Source organism: Oreochromis aureus, linkage group 15 (genome assembly GCF_013358895.1).
Source record: "Oreochromis aureus strain Israel breed Guangdong linkage group 15, ZZ_aureus, whole genome shotgun sequence".
NCBI lineage: Eukaryota > Metazoa > Chordata > Actinopteri > Cichliformes > Cichlidae > Oreochromis > Oreochromis aureus.
Window position 1 is genome coordinate 5,041,511 of NC_052956.1, and position 17,826 is coordinate 5,059,336.

At 41.1% G+C, this 17,826-nt stretch overlaps 2 protein-coding genes and 1 long non-coding RNA gene across 3 annotated transcripts; 2 read left to right on the forward strand and 1 right to left on the reverse strand.

Annotated features, from left to right (window-relative positions):
- Positions 1–239: 239 nt before the first annotated feature.
- faua (FAU ubiquitin like and ribosomal protein S30 fusion a) lies at positions 240–2,001 on the forward strand. The gene is made up of 5 exons (XM_031755127.2): positions 240–364; positions 1,027–1,108; positions 1,197–1,341; positions 1,510–1,565; positions 1,692–2,001. Exons 2-5 carry the CDS (start codon positions 1,034–1,036, stop codon positions 1,815–1,817), a joined length of 402 nt encoding a protein of 133 aa, XP_031610987.1. The 5' UTR covers positions 240–364; positions 1,027–1,033; the 3' UTR covers positions 1,818–2,001.
- Positions 2,002–2,400: 399 nt separating this feature from the next.
- On the reverse strand, positions 2,401–4,596 carry fkbp3 (FKBP prolyl isomerase 3). Its single transcript, XM_031755132.2, has 7 exons — positions 4,456–4,596; positions 4,082–4,183; positions 3,904–4,005; positions 3,355–3,490; positions 3,130–3,197; positions 2,959–3,056; positions 2,401–2,729 (listed from the first exon to the last, which is right to left on the reverse strand). The coding sequence occupies exons 1-7, from the start codon at positions 4,558–4,560 to the stop codon at positions 2,675–2,677; spliced, it is 666 nt and encodes a 221-aa protein (XP_031610992.1). The 5' UTR covers positions 4,561–4,596; the 3' UTR covers positions 2,401–2,674.
- Positions 4,597–9,918: 5,322 nt separating this feature from the next.
- Positions 9,919–12,520, forward strand: LOC120433230. Its single transcript, XR_005608406.1, has 2 exons — positions 9,919–10,655; positions 12,205–12,520. It is a non-coding gene; the product is annotated as an uncharacterized LOC120433230 (long non-coding RNA).
- The last annotated feature ends 5,306 nt before the right edge of the window (positions 12,521–17,826 follow it).

Below are 17,826 nucleotides of genomic sequence, written 5' to 3' on the forward strand. Positions count from 1 at the left end.
TAAAAACATAAAAAATATATTTGCTAATGTTAGTTTCAATAACGAAACTTAATCCTTAGCAAACAGGACACCATGAGAACAAACAAACAAAATGTAATATAATAAAATAAAATAAAATACAAATATCAATAGAGCAGGCATTTCTGCAAAACATCAAGGAAAAACAGATAAATACAACCTATGAAGATCACATGAATCCGTAAATATAACTGTTCTATACTAGAACAGATTGAGTCTGCGACACTACAGTACAAGAGGCGTGGCCACCGCGTCCGACGAGCATTACGTAAATCCGCACATGCGCTGTGCAGACCCTTAAACAGTCCTTTTTATGCCTAGCGTTGAACGACTAGCATCAAACGAGGTGAGAGCTGTGTATTTTTATCAAAATTTTGCCAGTTTGTCATTATCGTTACACGTTTTATCTTGCGATTGGTGCACATATGTCATCCGTAACCATAAGTTAGGCTTTTTATTGACGAGTGAAGGTGTATTTCATATGTTTTTACTAGACTTTTATGAAACGCGTGCCTCATGTGGCTAGCTAAGCTAGCATAGCTTTTGCTAGGACCCAGGAGAAGCTTCAGTTCAGCTCCCGGCGGCTGGTAGTGCATTAGTTCTCTACAATTTTAATAAGTTGCAGGTTTACCACCGGAGATACTTACTTTGAGGATCATATGTGGCTTTCATATTCTGAAGTATAAAGGCAAAGTGAAGGTTTGGTAGTCGGGATTTGATATAATAAATTTTAATGCCGCAAGTATGTTTCCGCAATGATCGTCACGGTAGACATTTTAACTTGTCACACCAAGTAAAGCACACAGCATTTTCAAGGGATGCCAGCGTTTTATCAGATGTCCTAATTAGCAGTTTTTGTAATTGATGTCAAAGTCCTTGTTATATAATCAAGTCCAGTAAACATAAAATAGCTGTGGTGGTAGTTGGACGTTAGTTATGCTTTTATATGAAAACTAATAAAAGTTTCATCCATGACTAAAGATGCTTGGCCCTTCCTTTTTTTCCCAGCATCAAGATGCAGCTCTTCTTACGTGGCCAGAACACTCACACCCTTGAGGTGACTGGAGAGGAGACTGTTGGCCAGATCAAGGTAAAAGTTGTACCAGTGTAAAAGTTGTACCTTATTAATGGCAATATTGCATAAAGGATTATTCTGAGAAAACTTGTTTGTGTCTCAGGCTCATGTCCAGGCTCTGGAAGGTCTCCTGGTTGAGGATCAGGTGCTGCTGCTTGCTGGGTGCCCTCTGGAGAACGATGCCTCTCTGGCGTCTTGTGGTGTCTCTGAGCACTGCACCCTGGAGGTAGCTGGCAGACTCCTGGGAGGTATGTGTGCATGGGCATGACATGTAGTTATTCACATATTTGAATGTTTGTTTGTTTTCTTTGGGACTTCAAAACTTGGCACACTGAGGATGGCACCAATATAGTTTGCCTTAACAAAACCTCCTTGATAGCATGATTGATCTTTGTTTCTCTCTTTCACTCTACCAGGTAAGGTTCACGGCTCTCTGGCCCGTGCTGGAAAAGTGCGGGGACAGACTCCCAAAGTAAGTGTAACTTCACCTCTTCTTCTTCAAAAACATTCTGGGGGGACTCTACCTTCAGCTATACTACAGACTACATCTGCTTTTACTTCACTTTACAATGATGCCATTCCACTTCTTTTTCTTCAGGTCGATAAGCAGGAGAAGAAGAAGAAGAAGACTGGCCGTGCTAAGCGCCGCATCCAGTACAACAGGCGCTTTGTGAATGTTGTTCCCACCTTCGGAAAGAAGAAGGGACCCAATGCCAACTCCTAAGTGGTTCACTGCCCCAAAGGAGAAACGGCATCATCACCTGTCAGTTTTTACCAAGTTAAATGTCATCCTGTACAAAATAAAAACAATTTTGACTTGGTCTAGATGAGTGATTTGTCCTGCAATGTAAATCTAAATCTTTAGCAAATAATCTTTGCAGTTTCTTAATAAAGACAATTGTCCTGTATTTGAGCCAAACTTCATTCTGTCTCTAGGGATTAATGCAAGCTAAAATTGGTAAATTTAGCTTTGAGGCTAAACCAGCTCCTCCTGTGTGCAAACACTGGATGCTTAGACCCTAAAGACGTGCATCACTGTACATGTAATACCTTAGTTTTTATTTCCCTGCATATTTAGACTAGTCTTGCACCTTATGGGTATATTCCTACTGAATCATCTTGTATTTATAACTTATTCAAATCTTCCAGGAACAATTAGTAGTTGGCATAAAACTGTACTGGGAGGTCTTAGTACCTCCTACACCACACGAACTAGTTCTCTTAATACAATTGATTTCAGGCTAAAGAACACGATGTAGACAGGTGTCATCTGTACCGTGACCGGTTAACTGAAATGAACACCTACATAATTTGGGGAAAAGATTTATTTCTGACATTGTACATGCAAAAGAACAAAAAGATAACATTTCACAGTCCCTTGTATGTACATTATTAACAAGCCATTCCACTTTGTCCAAATCAAACTACTTTTTTTTTTTTTTAAATCCAGTTGGTATATGTGTAATGTTATACTAAAGGAAAGGCATCCCAGGAATATTGCAATCCAAGACGCATGCTGATGTCCCCCTCTACCTCAAGGCCTTTAAGTGTGAATTCTTGAAATGTAGTGCATGCTTTGGGCTAATCCACAGACACCAGCTCAACCTCAAAAATCAGCTTTGCGTTGGGTGGAATTCTGGTAGAGGTGGAGTTAAGGAAATTTGGCTTTCATTTAATTACATTAGCGTAAAACAATAAAGGAGGAGGACAGTTATAAACAAGAATCAAGCCACATTAGAACCTGAGCTCTGAACTTATGTGCAGAAAGCTCATGTAGTTTCATCACATCCCTTTAGAAATATGGAGATATTTATGAAAAATGCACGCAAAGTACAAAATACCAAAGAGGGGAAAAGAAAGGATACTTGGACTCTGGGAGGCCTTTCTTTCCGTAAGCCCATTCAGGCTCAATCTCCAATCGAGCTGTTTCACCCTTGCTCATTGTCAGTAAGGCCTCATCCCACTGTGATGATTACAGACATTAGACATAGAAAAAAAAAGTTAAGAAACTAAATGACAACAGCAGAGCAACTTACTCCTCTGATGACTTTGCCCAAGCCGACTTTGAAGCTGAGTGGTTTGGCCTGTTTCTTCTTTCTCGCCGCTGTAGATTGAAGAGAACAAGGACAGATTCTTCATAGCTACATAGAGATTTGATCTACATAACTAAGAAGTACAAATTACTTAGTTTAACATTTTCTGGTAATGCAAAAGCACGACTAGTGACAGAGCATCACCTTAAGGGTGCGGCACAGTCATACCTGTGGGAACATTGGTGTCAAAAACAGTCCCATCCTCTAAGGTTCCGGTGTACCAGCAGCTCACAGTGTCACCCTTCTTTGGGAAGTTTGTCTTGTCGCCTTTCTTCAGCACTGATTTGGTGTACTTTGGAGGACCCTGAGAGAAGTAATGAAGCAGTGGTCAATAAATGTGAATAATCGCTGGGTGCTCATCAGAATCGGCTTTTTGTACAATGACTTTAGTATACAATGAAACTGTTTACCTTTCTATTGAAAATATTTCCCAATTTACATTATTTTTACAGCATTTCTGAGTCTTCATGAGTACCCCTGAATTTTATATTCACTCCAGCAACCACAATCTACAGAACCAAAATCTGCACCCCCCCCCCTCCTCCATTAACCAACGTTGAGCATCAGTATCATGGACTGTATTGCACTGGGTTATAATGCACTTATCCCCATGTGGGAAAAGTGGATGGACAAAATAAATTACAGCATCTCATAGGTCTCCTTTTTTATATAAATGATGATGTAAAAAAGTTGATATCTGATGGTGTGCACCAGTACCTCATCCACAACTTCTGTCTTGACTTCTTTGGGTTTTTCTTCGACTTTCACAGCTTTAACCTTCTCGGTCACTTCTTCCACTGCTTCTGTGCCTTTAAACCTCTGCAAATCACACGTTGACACATTTTATGTTCATTATCAAGGTTCATCATCGAGGCGGGTGACAATCGTGACTTACTTTACTCTCGAAGAGCTGATCGTAGGCGATAATCAGTTGCTCTTTCTTTGCAGTTTTGGCAACATTTTTGATGTTTCCGAGCAGCTTGTGCTCGTTGAGGAACTGAAATAACAACAAGCGAACAGAAGGAGAAAGTTTAACTCGCTTGGGCTCAAGCCACGAGGAGCTGCACAGGTCAAACCCTAAGAGAAGCTGTTTCTATTCGTATTAATGTGCAGATAGTGCTCAACATTGTGCTCTGCTGTGCTGAGCTGAAGCACAGCATCCCATCGGAGCTAGCCATGCTGCATGCTGCACTTCACAGTGAGAATTCAAACCGGTAACCAGCAGATATCCCAACCGGAATCCCGAGGAGACTAAAGGGAGAAACATACCGAGTGGGCCGCATTGTCCTGCAGGAACTTTATTATGTCTTTTTTGGGCAAATCATCACTTTTGAGCTGCTCATCGCTCCATTCCCGTGTGGGCTCAGCCGCCATTTTGAGAGGCGAACTAGTGAACTTTGACCTCCGTGCGCAATATAAAACCGCAAATTCTGACGTTTTAATACAAAATTACAATGAAAATTTTTAAATTCTATTTTTAAATGTATTTTTACTTTTTTCCCGGATGACCTTTATTGCGAGTGCACGATAAGACACACGTTTCTACACATTTTACCGTGAACGCGGAATAAAAGTTTAATGAAGAAATATAAGATACATTTGTATCGCTTATATTATCATCATATATATTAATATATATAATATATAGCGCTATATTGAATTAACTGTCTGATGTGTATACCGCCGCCTAGTGGACAACTAGTTGTCCAATAGATATGACAGCAGTTACACACGTGCCCCTGACTTCTATCAAGATAACTAAAGCACTTATCTAATATATCCAGTTACACCGAGAACAAACTGTGTCTCCTCCAATAATAACATTAACAAGAGAATGCACACAGATCACGTCCTGCATGCATAGTTTCTTTGGGCGTGTTAAGCATTTCTTTTTTTTATGTTTTGACCGTCTGCAGTGGAAGAGGTGCATCACAGTCTACAGAGCAACACATCTATTGAATATCCTACTTAAACTTCCTGTGCATTGCGACTCTTCTTCCTCCGTATTTTTTTTTCAGGGGGGTTGATGTAATTTATGTTCCATTTTCAAAGTATCTCCCCCCGAATAGCTGGAGCCACTAAATGTAGGCTTGTGGGAAACAGGTTTCCTTTATCTGTTTATCTGTATCCATATTGGCTACTTTAAAGACAACAACTGCTCTTCCTGCTGTCTCATTACAGTGTTATGCTCCTGGGAGCATTTTACCGGCATGGTTCAGGTCACCTGTCCCTGTAGAGAGAATGGCCACTACAAGTCAATGTAAAGTTGTTCTGAATGGTCCCTGTTATCCTGTAATGATGGAAGTGTTCTTTCATTTCAGGATGACCAGTTTGACAAGTATGAAAATGATGTATATTTCATACTGTGGTCTTTCATGGCTGGCCATCCATGGTTGGACAGCACTCGCCATGAAAACATCAAATGAGGAGTGTTCTGTTTTTTGGAAGACTGGTCCTCCTTATCTTATGTGTTCACGTTTCACAGGTTAAACTAATGTAATTAAGATGAGTGCAGCAATGTAAACGAGATAAGAATGGCCACAAGTAAAGAACATTTGATATGTTCCGGTTATGGTCTTTATCTTGTAGGTGCTCTCAGTCTAACTACACACTTCCCAACCAGGCACAGGGTTATCCCACATAAGGACTTAGATGTGGACGACTTACAGCAAAGACCCCCCTCTCGTGTTTGTGATGTCTCTCTCAGAGCGAACACGCCGACCTCATCTATTACACCCTGCCGTAGGCCTCGAAATCACCTTCACCGACAGTGAGAGCGCAGCTTCAAAAGGCCTCACATGTGTCCCGTAACTGTCCTCGCTATCTCCTATTTATCAACAGCCTCGAAAAGCAGCGAGATGTTAACGATTTGCCACCGCTACATTCAGCTGGAGAGCAGGGTTGCGCAGAGTCTTTACCCTGGTTGGTTTCCTGGCAACAAGAGGGACACTGGATGAAAAGCTCACAAGGAAGAGGAGAGGGATAATTATCTCTTTAGAGGAAATCTCTCAGGTCTCATTGCTTCTCCTTTATTGCCCGGGAGGGAAGGATTGTTACAATAGCGCAAACTGCAGAGATAAATTGGCATAAAGAAAAAGAAAGGAAATCTATAAAAAGGGGGGGAAATCTAGAATAATTGATCTTACTTGCCTCCTGATACAGTGTGTTTTTTAAATTTTTTTTATTTTATTTTACAGGTGACATCCTGAATATCTGTCATGTGCAGGTCTCACTTGGCCACTCTCTGTTTTTCATCCTCAGATACGGTTTATTTTTTGCATTATTCAATAATCTTTTCTTTAAGAGTTCAGAAGTGTGTGGATGAAACTTTTATTGCAGGAAGTTTGGGGAGAAAAAAAGAAAGAAAAAACACCTGAGGTTCACGTCTGGCGCGCTGCTTTGCGATAAAGCATGTTTTTTAAAATTATTTATTTATTTGATTTTTTTGCACAAGCAGAGCGAGAAGCTTAAATGAGCTCACATATCAAGCGAGGGAGGAATTTAATTTGATGCAGCTCCTGAGAGCTCTTCACATCTACAGGTTATAGAGACAAGTGATACACATTCTTTTAGATGTGCCCCTCAGCATGGAGATTACAAACAATATAATCCTGCAGTAATATTTGCAGAAGTGTGTCCTTAGTTAAACTCCCTCTAACACTTGTTCTGTCAGATTTGGAACAGCTTTATCTTTGAATGTCGCCTCTTTTCTTTTCTTTTCTATTTTTTTTTTGTCTAATATGACATGAAATTGATTAGAAATGCTGCAAACAATGATTGATTAATTAATTATTTTCATTATTTTGAATGTAAGAGCTACATGAGCTTAAAGGCCCATTTTCAGGATCCACTACCATCCTATAATGGCTACACAGCAGTGGCATGGTGTGCAATGCCACTTAGTCGTATTACAAGGTGCACTACTCAGTGAAGCCTTTGTGAGCTCAGTTATATCCTCAAAAACCTTTTTTCTGAACTTGTCAGAGTGTTCTTGTTTTAAGAAATAAAAGCTTTTCGATGCTGGAAATTGCTGAAAAATGGAAGATGTCATTCAACTGTGCGTTATATTCCCTTACAGAACAACGCGAACCGGCTCGTACAGGTGTTATTTAATAAAGGTGACAGCCGGGGACCTGTGAGATGTCTGTTTCCTAAACTAGAGATTAATATATGCTTGTCCTCCTGCTCAGGTTTCGTTCCAGGGTCTAACATTTTCCGTTTGAGTCTGAACTGGAGCAAGTTTACACTTGTTCTCCTAGAGGGAGTAGAACACACTATTGTGTGATTTTTTTTCTCCTTTTTTGACAGTTTCCTACAGAGAAAAGCCTTTGTTTCTGGGAACAAGTACATTCTGACGAGTTTTAGAAGGAAGTTCCTTTTTTGTTGGTTTTATTGAGAGTACAACCCAAAGCATAAAGACTGGAGCAGACGCTCAACTAACTGAATTTTTGCTTCTTTCATCAGACTAGTTTTCAGCTATCTTAATTTTTTTTTAAAGGATGTCATATGGGATGCTTTCTTTCACTTTAGTTAACACAAAAAAATCTACTATCCCAACAGAGCACTTCACTCTAAGACTGCAGGCTTACTTGGAGTTCCAAGAGTTTCCAAACGTGGAATGAGAGCCAGAGCATTGAGTTTATTTGCAAAATAAAGGTACAGTTTTTGATTGTTTTGGGGGTGGCTGTGGCTCAGGAGGTAGAGCAGTCCGTCCGTCTGTTATCTTCCACTCATGTAATTCAAGGTCACTTGAGGGCTGGAGCCTGTCCTACCTACTATAGGGCGAGAGAGAGGTACAGCAGGTCATCTGCTAATTAAAAGGTTGGTGGTTGGATCACTGGCTGCTCTAGTATGCACTCCCAAAGCATCTTTGGTCATGATGGTGAACCCTGAGTCGCTCCCTAAGCATTCACTGGAGTGTGAATGTTAGATAGAAAGCTTGTATAAAGTGCTTATGAGTGCTTGTTAGTTATTATTAATCCCTGGCTCTTTTCCACAGTGTATCCTCTGTCCTTCCCTCAAGCCCAACTGCTTGTGGCAGATGGCCACCACTCCTTGAGCCTGGTTCTGCTGCAGGTTTCTTCCTATTAAAAAAGGGAGTTTTTCCTTCCCACTGTTGCCAAGTGCTTGTTTGAGGGTACTATTGTTGTAATTTGGGACTATATGAATAAAACTGAACTAAACTGATTGAATTGCTCAAGCAGAGTAGAAAAGCTATATATGAACCAGCCCATCTACCATTTACCAAAATTATTAGATATGATAGAGAGCCAGGGAGTTTGAAGGCATTTTGAAAAGTAGAGAGATTCTAACATATTGTAGGTTCACATTTTAAATACAATTATAGTGGAGTTAAGTTAACTCTATGGCCACAGAGACACTTAAATGGGTCGGTGGCACATGCGCCTTATCTGCTAGGACAAGATGCAAAACACCAAATCTGTCTAACTGCGTTCAGTCTGACTGTAGTTCCAGCATTGAACCTCAAGGGGTCACTATGGATACAGTGTTGATATGGTGAAGCAGATTTAGCTCCACATTTACAAAAAAAAAAAAAAAAGGTAGTTTCTGGATATAAGGTTTATAATGAGGCTTGGCAGGAGGGAAAATGATTCAGCCAGTTGAAAAGCACAACAATAATAAGTGCCATAAAAAAGTGTAAATAAGTAACATAGTGAGGGGAAAACAGTGCAACAGAGTCAACAAATCACTGTCTGGCTGGATGGTGTTCATTCTCTGTTTGTGTTATAAATGCCTGATGTTGATGTTTTGCTTTTCTTGTTTTATCACGGGGTCAGTTTAATATGTGGAATTATTTTGAGTAATAATGCGATGAGAGAGAGAGGAGAGGAGTTAGGTCGAGCAGGGAGTCATTTGTTTGTATCTACAATGTAATAACTTACATAAGTGCGCTCAGATAATTAATCACACTTCACCTTCGCTGCCAGTCATCCATCCCTGCACGAGCCAAGCGGCCAGAGTGCAGCTCCTCTGCTAAAGTATTACTTTTCTCTCCCCCCCTTTTCTCCTACTCATACCAACAGAATTAAAGGCTTTCATAATGGAAATCATCCCTAGGTGGCCTTGGTCCACTGTGGATAATGTGTTTTTTGCCTCAGAGCCTAATAAGCTCCCTCTAAGCCATATGGCGAGCTGAGTTCACCTGCCTCACTCTGGGCTGCGAGAGCATGTCTTTAAGCTTCATATAGAACATGATTCATATGCTGCTCCTGCTGCTGCAGCTCGCAGCGCTTGTGAGGTCGGCGGTGCTCCTCTGGGCTGCTCTGTCTGAGTGGAAGGTGGGCTAGGTTAGCAGTCAAAACTTCCACCAACATCTGGTGGTGAGAAAGTTGAACCAGTAAAACAAACAAACAGAAAAAACCCCTCTAAAAACTATAACTGCATCTCTTGGGAGATGAGTAAAAAGTATAGGCGGTTCCTCAATAGAGAGCAAGGGCTTTCTCCTAGTCATGCTTCTGGTATCATCGTGCAACAGAAAGCTCTCCATTCAACTGGCTGCTCCATGCTTTGGAACATTTCCAATCCAGAGCTTAGGCTGCAGATCTGTAGTCTCAGTACTAACCCACGCCTGCCCTGTCAGATCTAATCTCTTGGCCGCATGCCGTGAAATGGGTCTTATTAAGAGTTTAACTGAGATCAGCCCAACCCTGATCTGAGCCATGCAAAAAGCAAGGCAGGGGGTGGGGGGTGAGGGGTGAGGGGGAGTGTTAAGAGATTTCCCACTTCTATTCATATGTTATTGAAAGTTTATCTTTAATTTTAGTGTTAATAGTTGTTTACCCATTTATTCTTTCCATTTAATTGTATTTTATGGTTTTACTGTTTCGCTGAAGTGAAGCTTAAATGAAAGACAAAAGCATAGTGTTCTCAGACATGATTCACTCAGTACATTTCCTCTGTACCTGGCTCTCTACGAGCCGTTTCACTCCCAGGAAGGGGAGAGCAGGACGTTCTTATCTATACACTCCCAAATAGCAAGAGGGGCCCATTCTTCAGAATCACACACACACACTCTGAGATCATAAACTTCACACACACACACATACTCTGAAACGCTATAAATAAAGAACTGCCGCATACGCTGGTTGTGAGCCTGAGACAGCAGCGCTCACCCAGCGTGCGCACGTTGTTACCATCTAAACTGTCTTGAGTGTCTTTATTTCGCCTGAAGAATGTCTTGTTTAAATATTTACTCCTTACATTTATTTGGTCCTCCGAGCCGGATTCTGGACATTGAATTTTAACTAATTTTGTGCTCCAACAGAGTGACCTCGTCGTTTCCTGGATTCGTGAACCCACGCTGCAAAGTCTGTCGCGACAGCCTGTTTCTAGTGAAACAGTAAAGACCAACTACGTGAATTCGCCGTTGGCCAGCGTTTTTAGCAAGAGGTCCACGATCCCAGGGAGCGAGGAGGATTCTCTCTGACCGGCATTTTCGTCCGAACCAGGTGAATATAAACACTCAAGAACACATTGCGGCTAAAATCGGTTTTTAGGTTGACACGGTTCTTAAAAGACTCGTCCTTTAGGGACTGGAGGTCAGGGATCTCACTCTCACGAGTGAAAGGACTCGCCTGTAAGACGGAGTTTGACGGTCCTGTGTGGGGTCACTCCGCAGTTTAAAAGGTTGGAAGTCAGGGATCTCACTCTCACGAGTGAATGAAAATAAAGGGATCTCACTCTCACGAGTGAATGAAAATAAAGAACGTGTCAACTAAAATAGGATTGTAGTACCGCGTGTGAAGTTTGTGTGTTGTTGAGGAGTGAGTGACCTTTTGAATAGAAACAACAGGTTTCTGCACCACTCTTACTGTTTCCTGTGTTGACCGATGTACTGGTGAGAAGGGGTCAAAGGTTGCGCTTCAACGCATAAAATTAAGGCCGCCCTGGGTCTAGACCAGGGTAGAAGGCTGCCTTAATAACCTCCCCCGACTCTAATATCAGCGAAGGTCACACAGAGTGTATGTTGGCAGTATTAATACATAAAAGCAAAACAAGGTGTTTCCAAATACAATAAATAAAAATAAAATTATAAGCAATTTACAATAAAATATTATTGATAACTCTAAGCCCAAAAAATGGGAAATAAACCCGTAAAGCCTGAATTGACTGCAGATGAACTATGGTTAGAAAAGAAATGCCCCGGTGCAGGACAAATAAGCGCAAACAGATGGAGAAATCCTAAAAAAACCTAAATGTCCCACGTGGGAGGGAAAATGTATAACTAAATTATAAGAAACCCTCCAAGCAGAAATAAATACTGAAAAGGAAGCTAAAAAGAAATCAAAACATACACAAGAGTTGTAATGTTTTAAAGCATGGAAAGAGGAATGAAGTGGAATAAACAAAAGGTTAAATTAAAATAGAGCCTATCTAATGTATTCAAATTGATAATAGAAGGATAACAACCTGTAAACTGGTATTAACAATGAAATATAGTTGGCAGGACGACCGTGCCTAGAATGGATAGAATGCATGAAACCAGATAACTCACACAAACACATATTAAATGAAATAGAGAGATGCATAAGGTATATTAAGGTTGTGTCATTGTTCAGCCAAAGAAAGTGTGTGAAAAGGAAAATGTCTCCAGCTTGGGAAAGGGTGAGACTGCAGCTCATCCTCAGCCCTTGGTGGACACAAATAAAATATAAATAAATATTGTAATATACTATTGCATAATAACATTAATAATGAAATAATATTAAATATGAAGAGGCACCTCAGTCAGTTGTGATGTGGAGGTGGATAATTGTTAAAAGTAGTCTGCATCAAGCTTAAGGTTTGCTCAAATTCAGTATAATGACATATGAGATGAAGAAAATAAAGAAAATATGTAAACTAATTAAGTGCATAGAGACACTTGACCCGCTTGTAAACCTGTCATCCTAGATGAGATTTTGTTAAGATGAAGAGCAAACCTATACTACCAAGCTAATGAGCAAGATACACACTTTTTATTTTGTATTAATTTTTTTTTTTTTTTTTTTTTTTTAGAGCAGGAGCTACATGAGGACACATCAGAGGGAGGGAAACAGCTATTAAAGCTCGAACATGCAGCTGTCTGTGAACCCAGTTTTCACCCTCACACCCTGATCTGTTTTTAACAGCAGCTTTTTGCATCCTGTCTCATGTGTGTAAAGCGTTCATGCCATCAGCAACTTGTTTTTGTTTTTGTTTGTTTCTTGATGTTGCTTGAGTGAGGAATACTGTGACTTCTGAAACAGCTCTCTTCATGCAACTTCATGCTTGATGATGATAATTTCAGAGCCAGCTGAGAGCTGGGTTGAGAGCGATGCTTTGTTTTAAGTGACAAAGCAGAAAAGTTAAACTTAGTTTGTTTTTGTTTGTTTGTTTGTTTTTAATACGAGAGAATGGTAATGGATAAGAAGTGATATTTTGTTTAAGTGTTGAAGAAAGCTAAATACTGCAACATACGTCTAGTGCATGATCTCATGAGCAATGAATGGATCATCTTATTTATCTTTAAATAAACTCCGATTATGGAGACCTGAGTCACATACTTAGGGTACACCCTTAGGTGAAGGCAGAAAGCTATTAAACAAAGAAAAGAAGCTATATACAATGCGCGATAGCCACAAGACTAAGCATTCACATTCTTTCTGACTCTTAATGAGCCTGAGTTATGACCTTGGCTCCCTATTTTCTGCCTCCACCAGAGATGGGAGTGAAGCTCCCGTGGAATGTGCTCTGTTCTCCTTACTGCATCTATAAAAATAGCATTCAGTAACTTGGATATAACCTTTCTACTTACATTTAGGTGGAAGTGCAGACTAGATGAAAACAGTTAAATTCAACAAAGAGTTCGATTACTCTGGAGAAACGGGAAATGTGTCTGTAACAGGAAAACGTGTAACAGGAACTACATGCCCATACAAAGGAGCTGACTGTGTCAAGACGCAGACAGACAGAGAGACACAGAGACAGCCAATATGTTTACTCTAACTGTTTTAATAGTTTTGCAATTTTCATTAGTTTTATTTTTCTTTAGTTTTGACTTAAGATTTTAAAACTAAACACATTTTTTGCTACAAAATCAGTTAATTTTGTGACCACTCATTGCAGTTTTAGATAGTTTTACTTTTGTTTTTATTTTTATTTCTGTTAACGAAAGAATATTTTTTTTTTAACTTCTAGTTTTTGTTTTTTCGTTGGTTTGACTTATCAATAATGAATTTGATCTGCAGTACGCCATTTTGAAAATATGGCATAACAGAGGGCAACAATTTTGCAGACCAAGCAGCAAAATCAGTAGCAGTACAAACAGTAGACGCACTTATGGTGACAACACCTCTATGCAAATTCTACTGGATATCTTGAGAAATGAACCACACATTTGTGCCATTACTAGAGCGAAAGAAATGGTTGAGGTGCGGAGCAATTCTGCAGGATGATCTGATCATATGTGATGGGAAACCGTTACAACCGAAGTCTTTATACAAAAACAGTAGCTCTTGTGACACATGAAGTTGTTCATGCGTCAACAGGAGGGAGTCTAATTAGTTAAAGACACTTCTATACATTAAATTTCAAACAAGTCAATAAGAGAAACAACTCTAGCAGAGTGGATGACAGAGTTGCTGGAAAACAGAGAAATAGTTTTGAACAATCAACTGCCGAGTGATTCTCTTCCAGTTTCTTGCAGGTTGAAAAAGGGTTGAACCAATCCAAGAACCACAATCTCCCGAATAGAAAAGTGAGCAGTAAAGTCTAGACTGCAGACCGCTCTAACCTCTGGTGTTCACTCGGTGGGGAGAAGGGCTATCAGTGGCAACACTGAGACACTCGCTCCTCTTGCTGGGTGTCTACTCATTGGAGGCCAAGGGTGTGTCCACGGTCGAGAAGAGGAGAAACGCTCACAGAGGAGACCTGATGGAGATGGAAATACTAAATGCAAACCAGGATGCCCCTGAGGGTGAGAAACCGCACAGACGACGTCGATGCTGGACAAGAGGATGCCAACTGACCACTGTCACAACGATGTGTTCCATGCTCGTGTTCACAGTATTCTTATCACTGGCCCTGGTAGGCATGAACACGGCCTGCACCAGCAGCCCATGTGACCCACACTGCCCGAGGATTTACCGGCAGGCTCCAAATGTGACGTGTCCTGAAAGGGGAACCATTTTTAAGCTGCAGCCTATGCCCAGAAGAACGCGCAGCGCAACGAGAAACAAAGAAGTGGAGAACAATGCTGCACCTTCATACCTAACAACACTGCAGCTGACGGCAGTCTGACCAGAGCCCTGGAAAGACTGAAGACCCTGAATGAGAGAATGAAAGAACATTCTGGAGTGGACACTTCCATGTGGGACAGCTGGATGGACATGTTTGGAAAGTACTGCAGCCTAGTGTCATCAATCCTAGTGTCAATAGCTGTTTTTGCAGCCATATTGACCCTATGTGGCTGTTGTTGTATTCCCTGCATAAGATCCATGATCAACAGACTGATAGCCACAGCTATTACACCGGACCCTGTCGGCCAAAAAGAAATTATGACACTGCTGGAGCACGCCGACACTGACTCAAACACCGACGACGAAGATGAAGAAACAACCTGTAACTAAAAGAAAAAAGACACTCCTGTTAATAATGAAGCAACAGTTAAAAATGCACTGTCAAGAGACTGTATGCTGATAAAAGTTAAAATGTGTAAAACAAATTAACAACAGGAGGGATATGTTAAGAGATTTCCCACTTCTATTCATATGTTATTGAAAGTTTATCTTTAATTTTAGTGTTAATAGTTGTTTACCCATTTATTCTTTCCATTTAATTGTATTTTATGGTTTTACTGTTTCGCTGAAGTGAAGCTTAAATGAAAGACAAAAGCATAGTGTTCTCAGACATGATTCACTCAGTACATTTCCTCTGTACCTGGCTCTCTACGAGCCGTTTCACTCCCAGGAAGGGGAGAGCAGGACGTTCTTATCTATACACTCCCAAATAGCAAGAGGGGCCCATTCTTCAGAATCACACACACACACTCTGAGATCATAAACTTCACACACACACACATACTCTGAAACGCTATAAATAAAGAACTGCCGCATACGCTGGTTGTGAGCCTGAGACAGCAGCGCTCACCCAGCGTGCGCACGTTGTTACCATCTAAACTGTCTTGAGTGTCTTTATTTCGCCTGAAGAATGTCTTGTTTAAATATTTACTCCTTACAGGGAGGATCACTCACCTGAAAACAATCCCCCCAAATCACAAGAACCGGGTGGCATAAGAGGTTGATAGCAGTCACCAGAAGCTTTGGTGTACGCCACAGCGCGTGCTCTCCCTTCTGTCTCCGGGATGCATCATCTGTTCTTCCGCTAATTAGAAACCAAAGAGAAAAGATGGATTTGAAGTTTTAGTTGGAACCCATCCCGGTATGATATCACACCGGGCTTAAAGGGACAGACTTCTGAGCCACATGGTCTCCCGACAACTCTTGTCTCCTCACATTACTCTCACGCTGTGCGTTTGCATCGAAACACAGAGATTCATGACTGCATGCTTGGTGCAAAATCACTGCGTCACAGTTTCTGGGACAACACGAGGCTCATACTTTTCCTTTTTGCATCTCAAGAAATGTGATTTATTATAACTGCCGTGTAAGTGGAAGGTTGGCCGTGACATTTTTTTCCCCTCTTTTTTTCCAGCTTTAGACGAACACTTGCACGATGGAGCTATTAGCCTCTACCCTCTACAAAATCACACTTTTATAGTTTTAGTTTGCAAAAAGGCAGCACAGGGGTACTGTGGTTGGCGGTGTAGTCTCAGAACCAGGAGGATCTGGTTATTTGTGGCCTTTCTGTGTGGATTTCCTGAGGTGGTTTCCTCTGGGTAATCTGGTTGATATTCCAACAGTCCAAAGATATGCAGGTGGGGTTTATGACAATTCTAATCAGTTTTGTTGTTATTTCCAGAATCCCATCTTGGGCTGTTGGTACCTACAGCACTGATAAATGTTGTGTGGGCCAGATGTGGCCCATGACTGACTGATTAGGTGGACCTGTGGCCGAGCTGGAGCGGCAGGACTCACCTGGAGATTTAGTCGAGGAGAACTGCAGATGTGCTCTGTGGGTCCACCGTTCCTGATTTCAAAATGCCTGCAGTAAAAATGCATGCTGCGAAACAGGTCTGTGTTGTGCTCTTTGTGTATTTTCAGTCATTTTGCCAGTGTAGATAAACACTCACTCGACAAAAGGAAAAGAAAAATACAGGGAATACCTGTACTTGTATGTCTCAACATAATATAAGTGCACAAACTTACATTTGAAACTATGTTTACATCCAATTCAAACAAGCCCCCTGCTCTTATATTAACAATTACACTGCTTGAAAAATTAAAGGAACACTTTGGAAATACATCAGATCTTAATGGGGAAAAATCATGCTGGATATTTATACTTATGTGGACTGGGTAATGTGTTAGGAAGGAAATGATGCCACAACGTTCAGGGGCTGAATCTTTGACAACATTTCATGGCAGCAACTGAAAATGATTTTAGGCCAGGTGAGTGTCTTCTATCTTCATCTTCTATCCTGTCTGCAGACATTCGTCACATGCGGCCGAGCATTGTTGTACACTTGCAGGAGCCCAGGACTCACTGCACCAGTGCAGGGCCTGAGAATGCAAGGATTTCATCCAGATTCCTAATGGCAGTCAGAGTGCAGTTGCCTAAGCTGTAGAGGTCTGTGTGTCCTGTGGTTTGATCCCTGGCTGCTCCAGGCTGCATGCCAAATATCCTTGGGCAAGATACTAACCCCAAGTTGTGGTCGGGTGCAGCTATTGGAGTATGAATGTGTGTGATTGGTAGACAGAAAGCACTTAAGCATAGAAGAAAATGTTGTGTGAAGGGGTGAATGTGGGATGTTGTATAAAGCGCTTTGAGTGCTCTAGGGAAGTAGAAAAGCACTATATAAGAATCAGTCTATTTATCATCTAGTAGTATTCATTCTGTTCCTCCTTGCACAAAGGAGCAGATACCGGTCTGCTGATGAGCTAAGGACCTTCTACGGCCCTGTCCAGCTCTCCTAGCATAACTGTCTCCTGGAATCTCCTCCATGCTTTTGAGACTGTGCTGGAAGAAACAGCCAACCTTCTGGCAATGGCATGTACTGCTGTGCCATCCTGAAGTGCTACCAGTAGTGATTTTGACCCTATCCAAATGCAAAAATAGCAAAAAAACGCAAAATATTACCTCCACCTGTAAAACCATTCCTGTTTTGGGGGTTGTCTCATACTGTAGATGTTGTTAATTTCATTAACACCAAAGCAGCTAAAACTGATTAACAACCCCCTCTGATACTTAACTGACCAGATCAATATCTCAGAAGTAATACTCCACTATACTCTGATTAAAAAGTATCCCTTTAAGTTTTTTTGAGCAGTGTACATTAAACACACCATCGTTTTGCTTTCTCACTCAGCCGGGGGAAAAAACCTGACATCAAGGCCCTGTCTTATCCAGACACACATCATCCAGTCTCTTCGCCTTTGCCCTAAACACCCATCAATAAACAGAGCTTTAATATCTATTTACCAACCTTGAGATGAGGTACGTCGGCTGTGTGTGCGTTTCATGCTGCAATTCTCAATACAA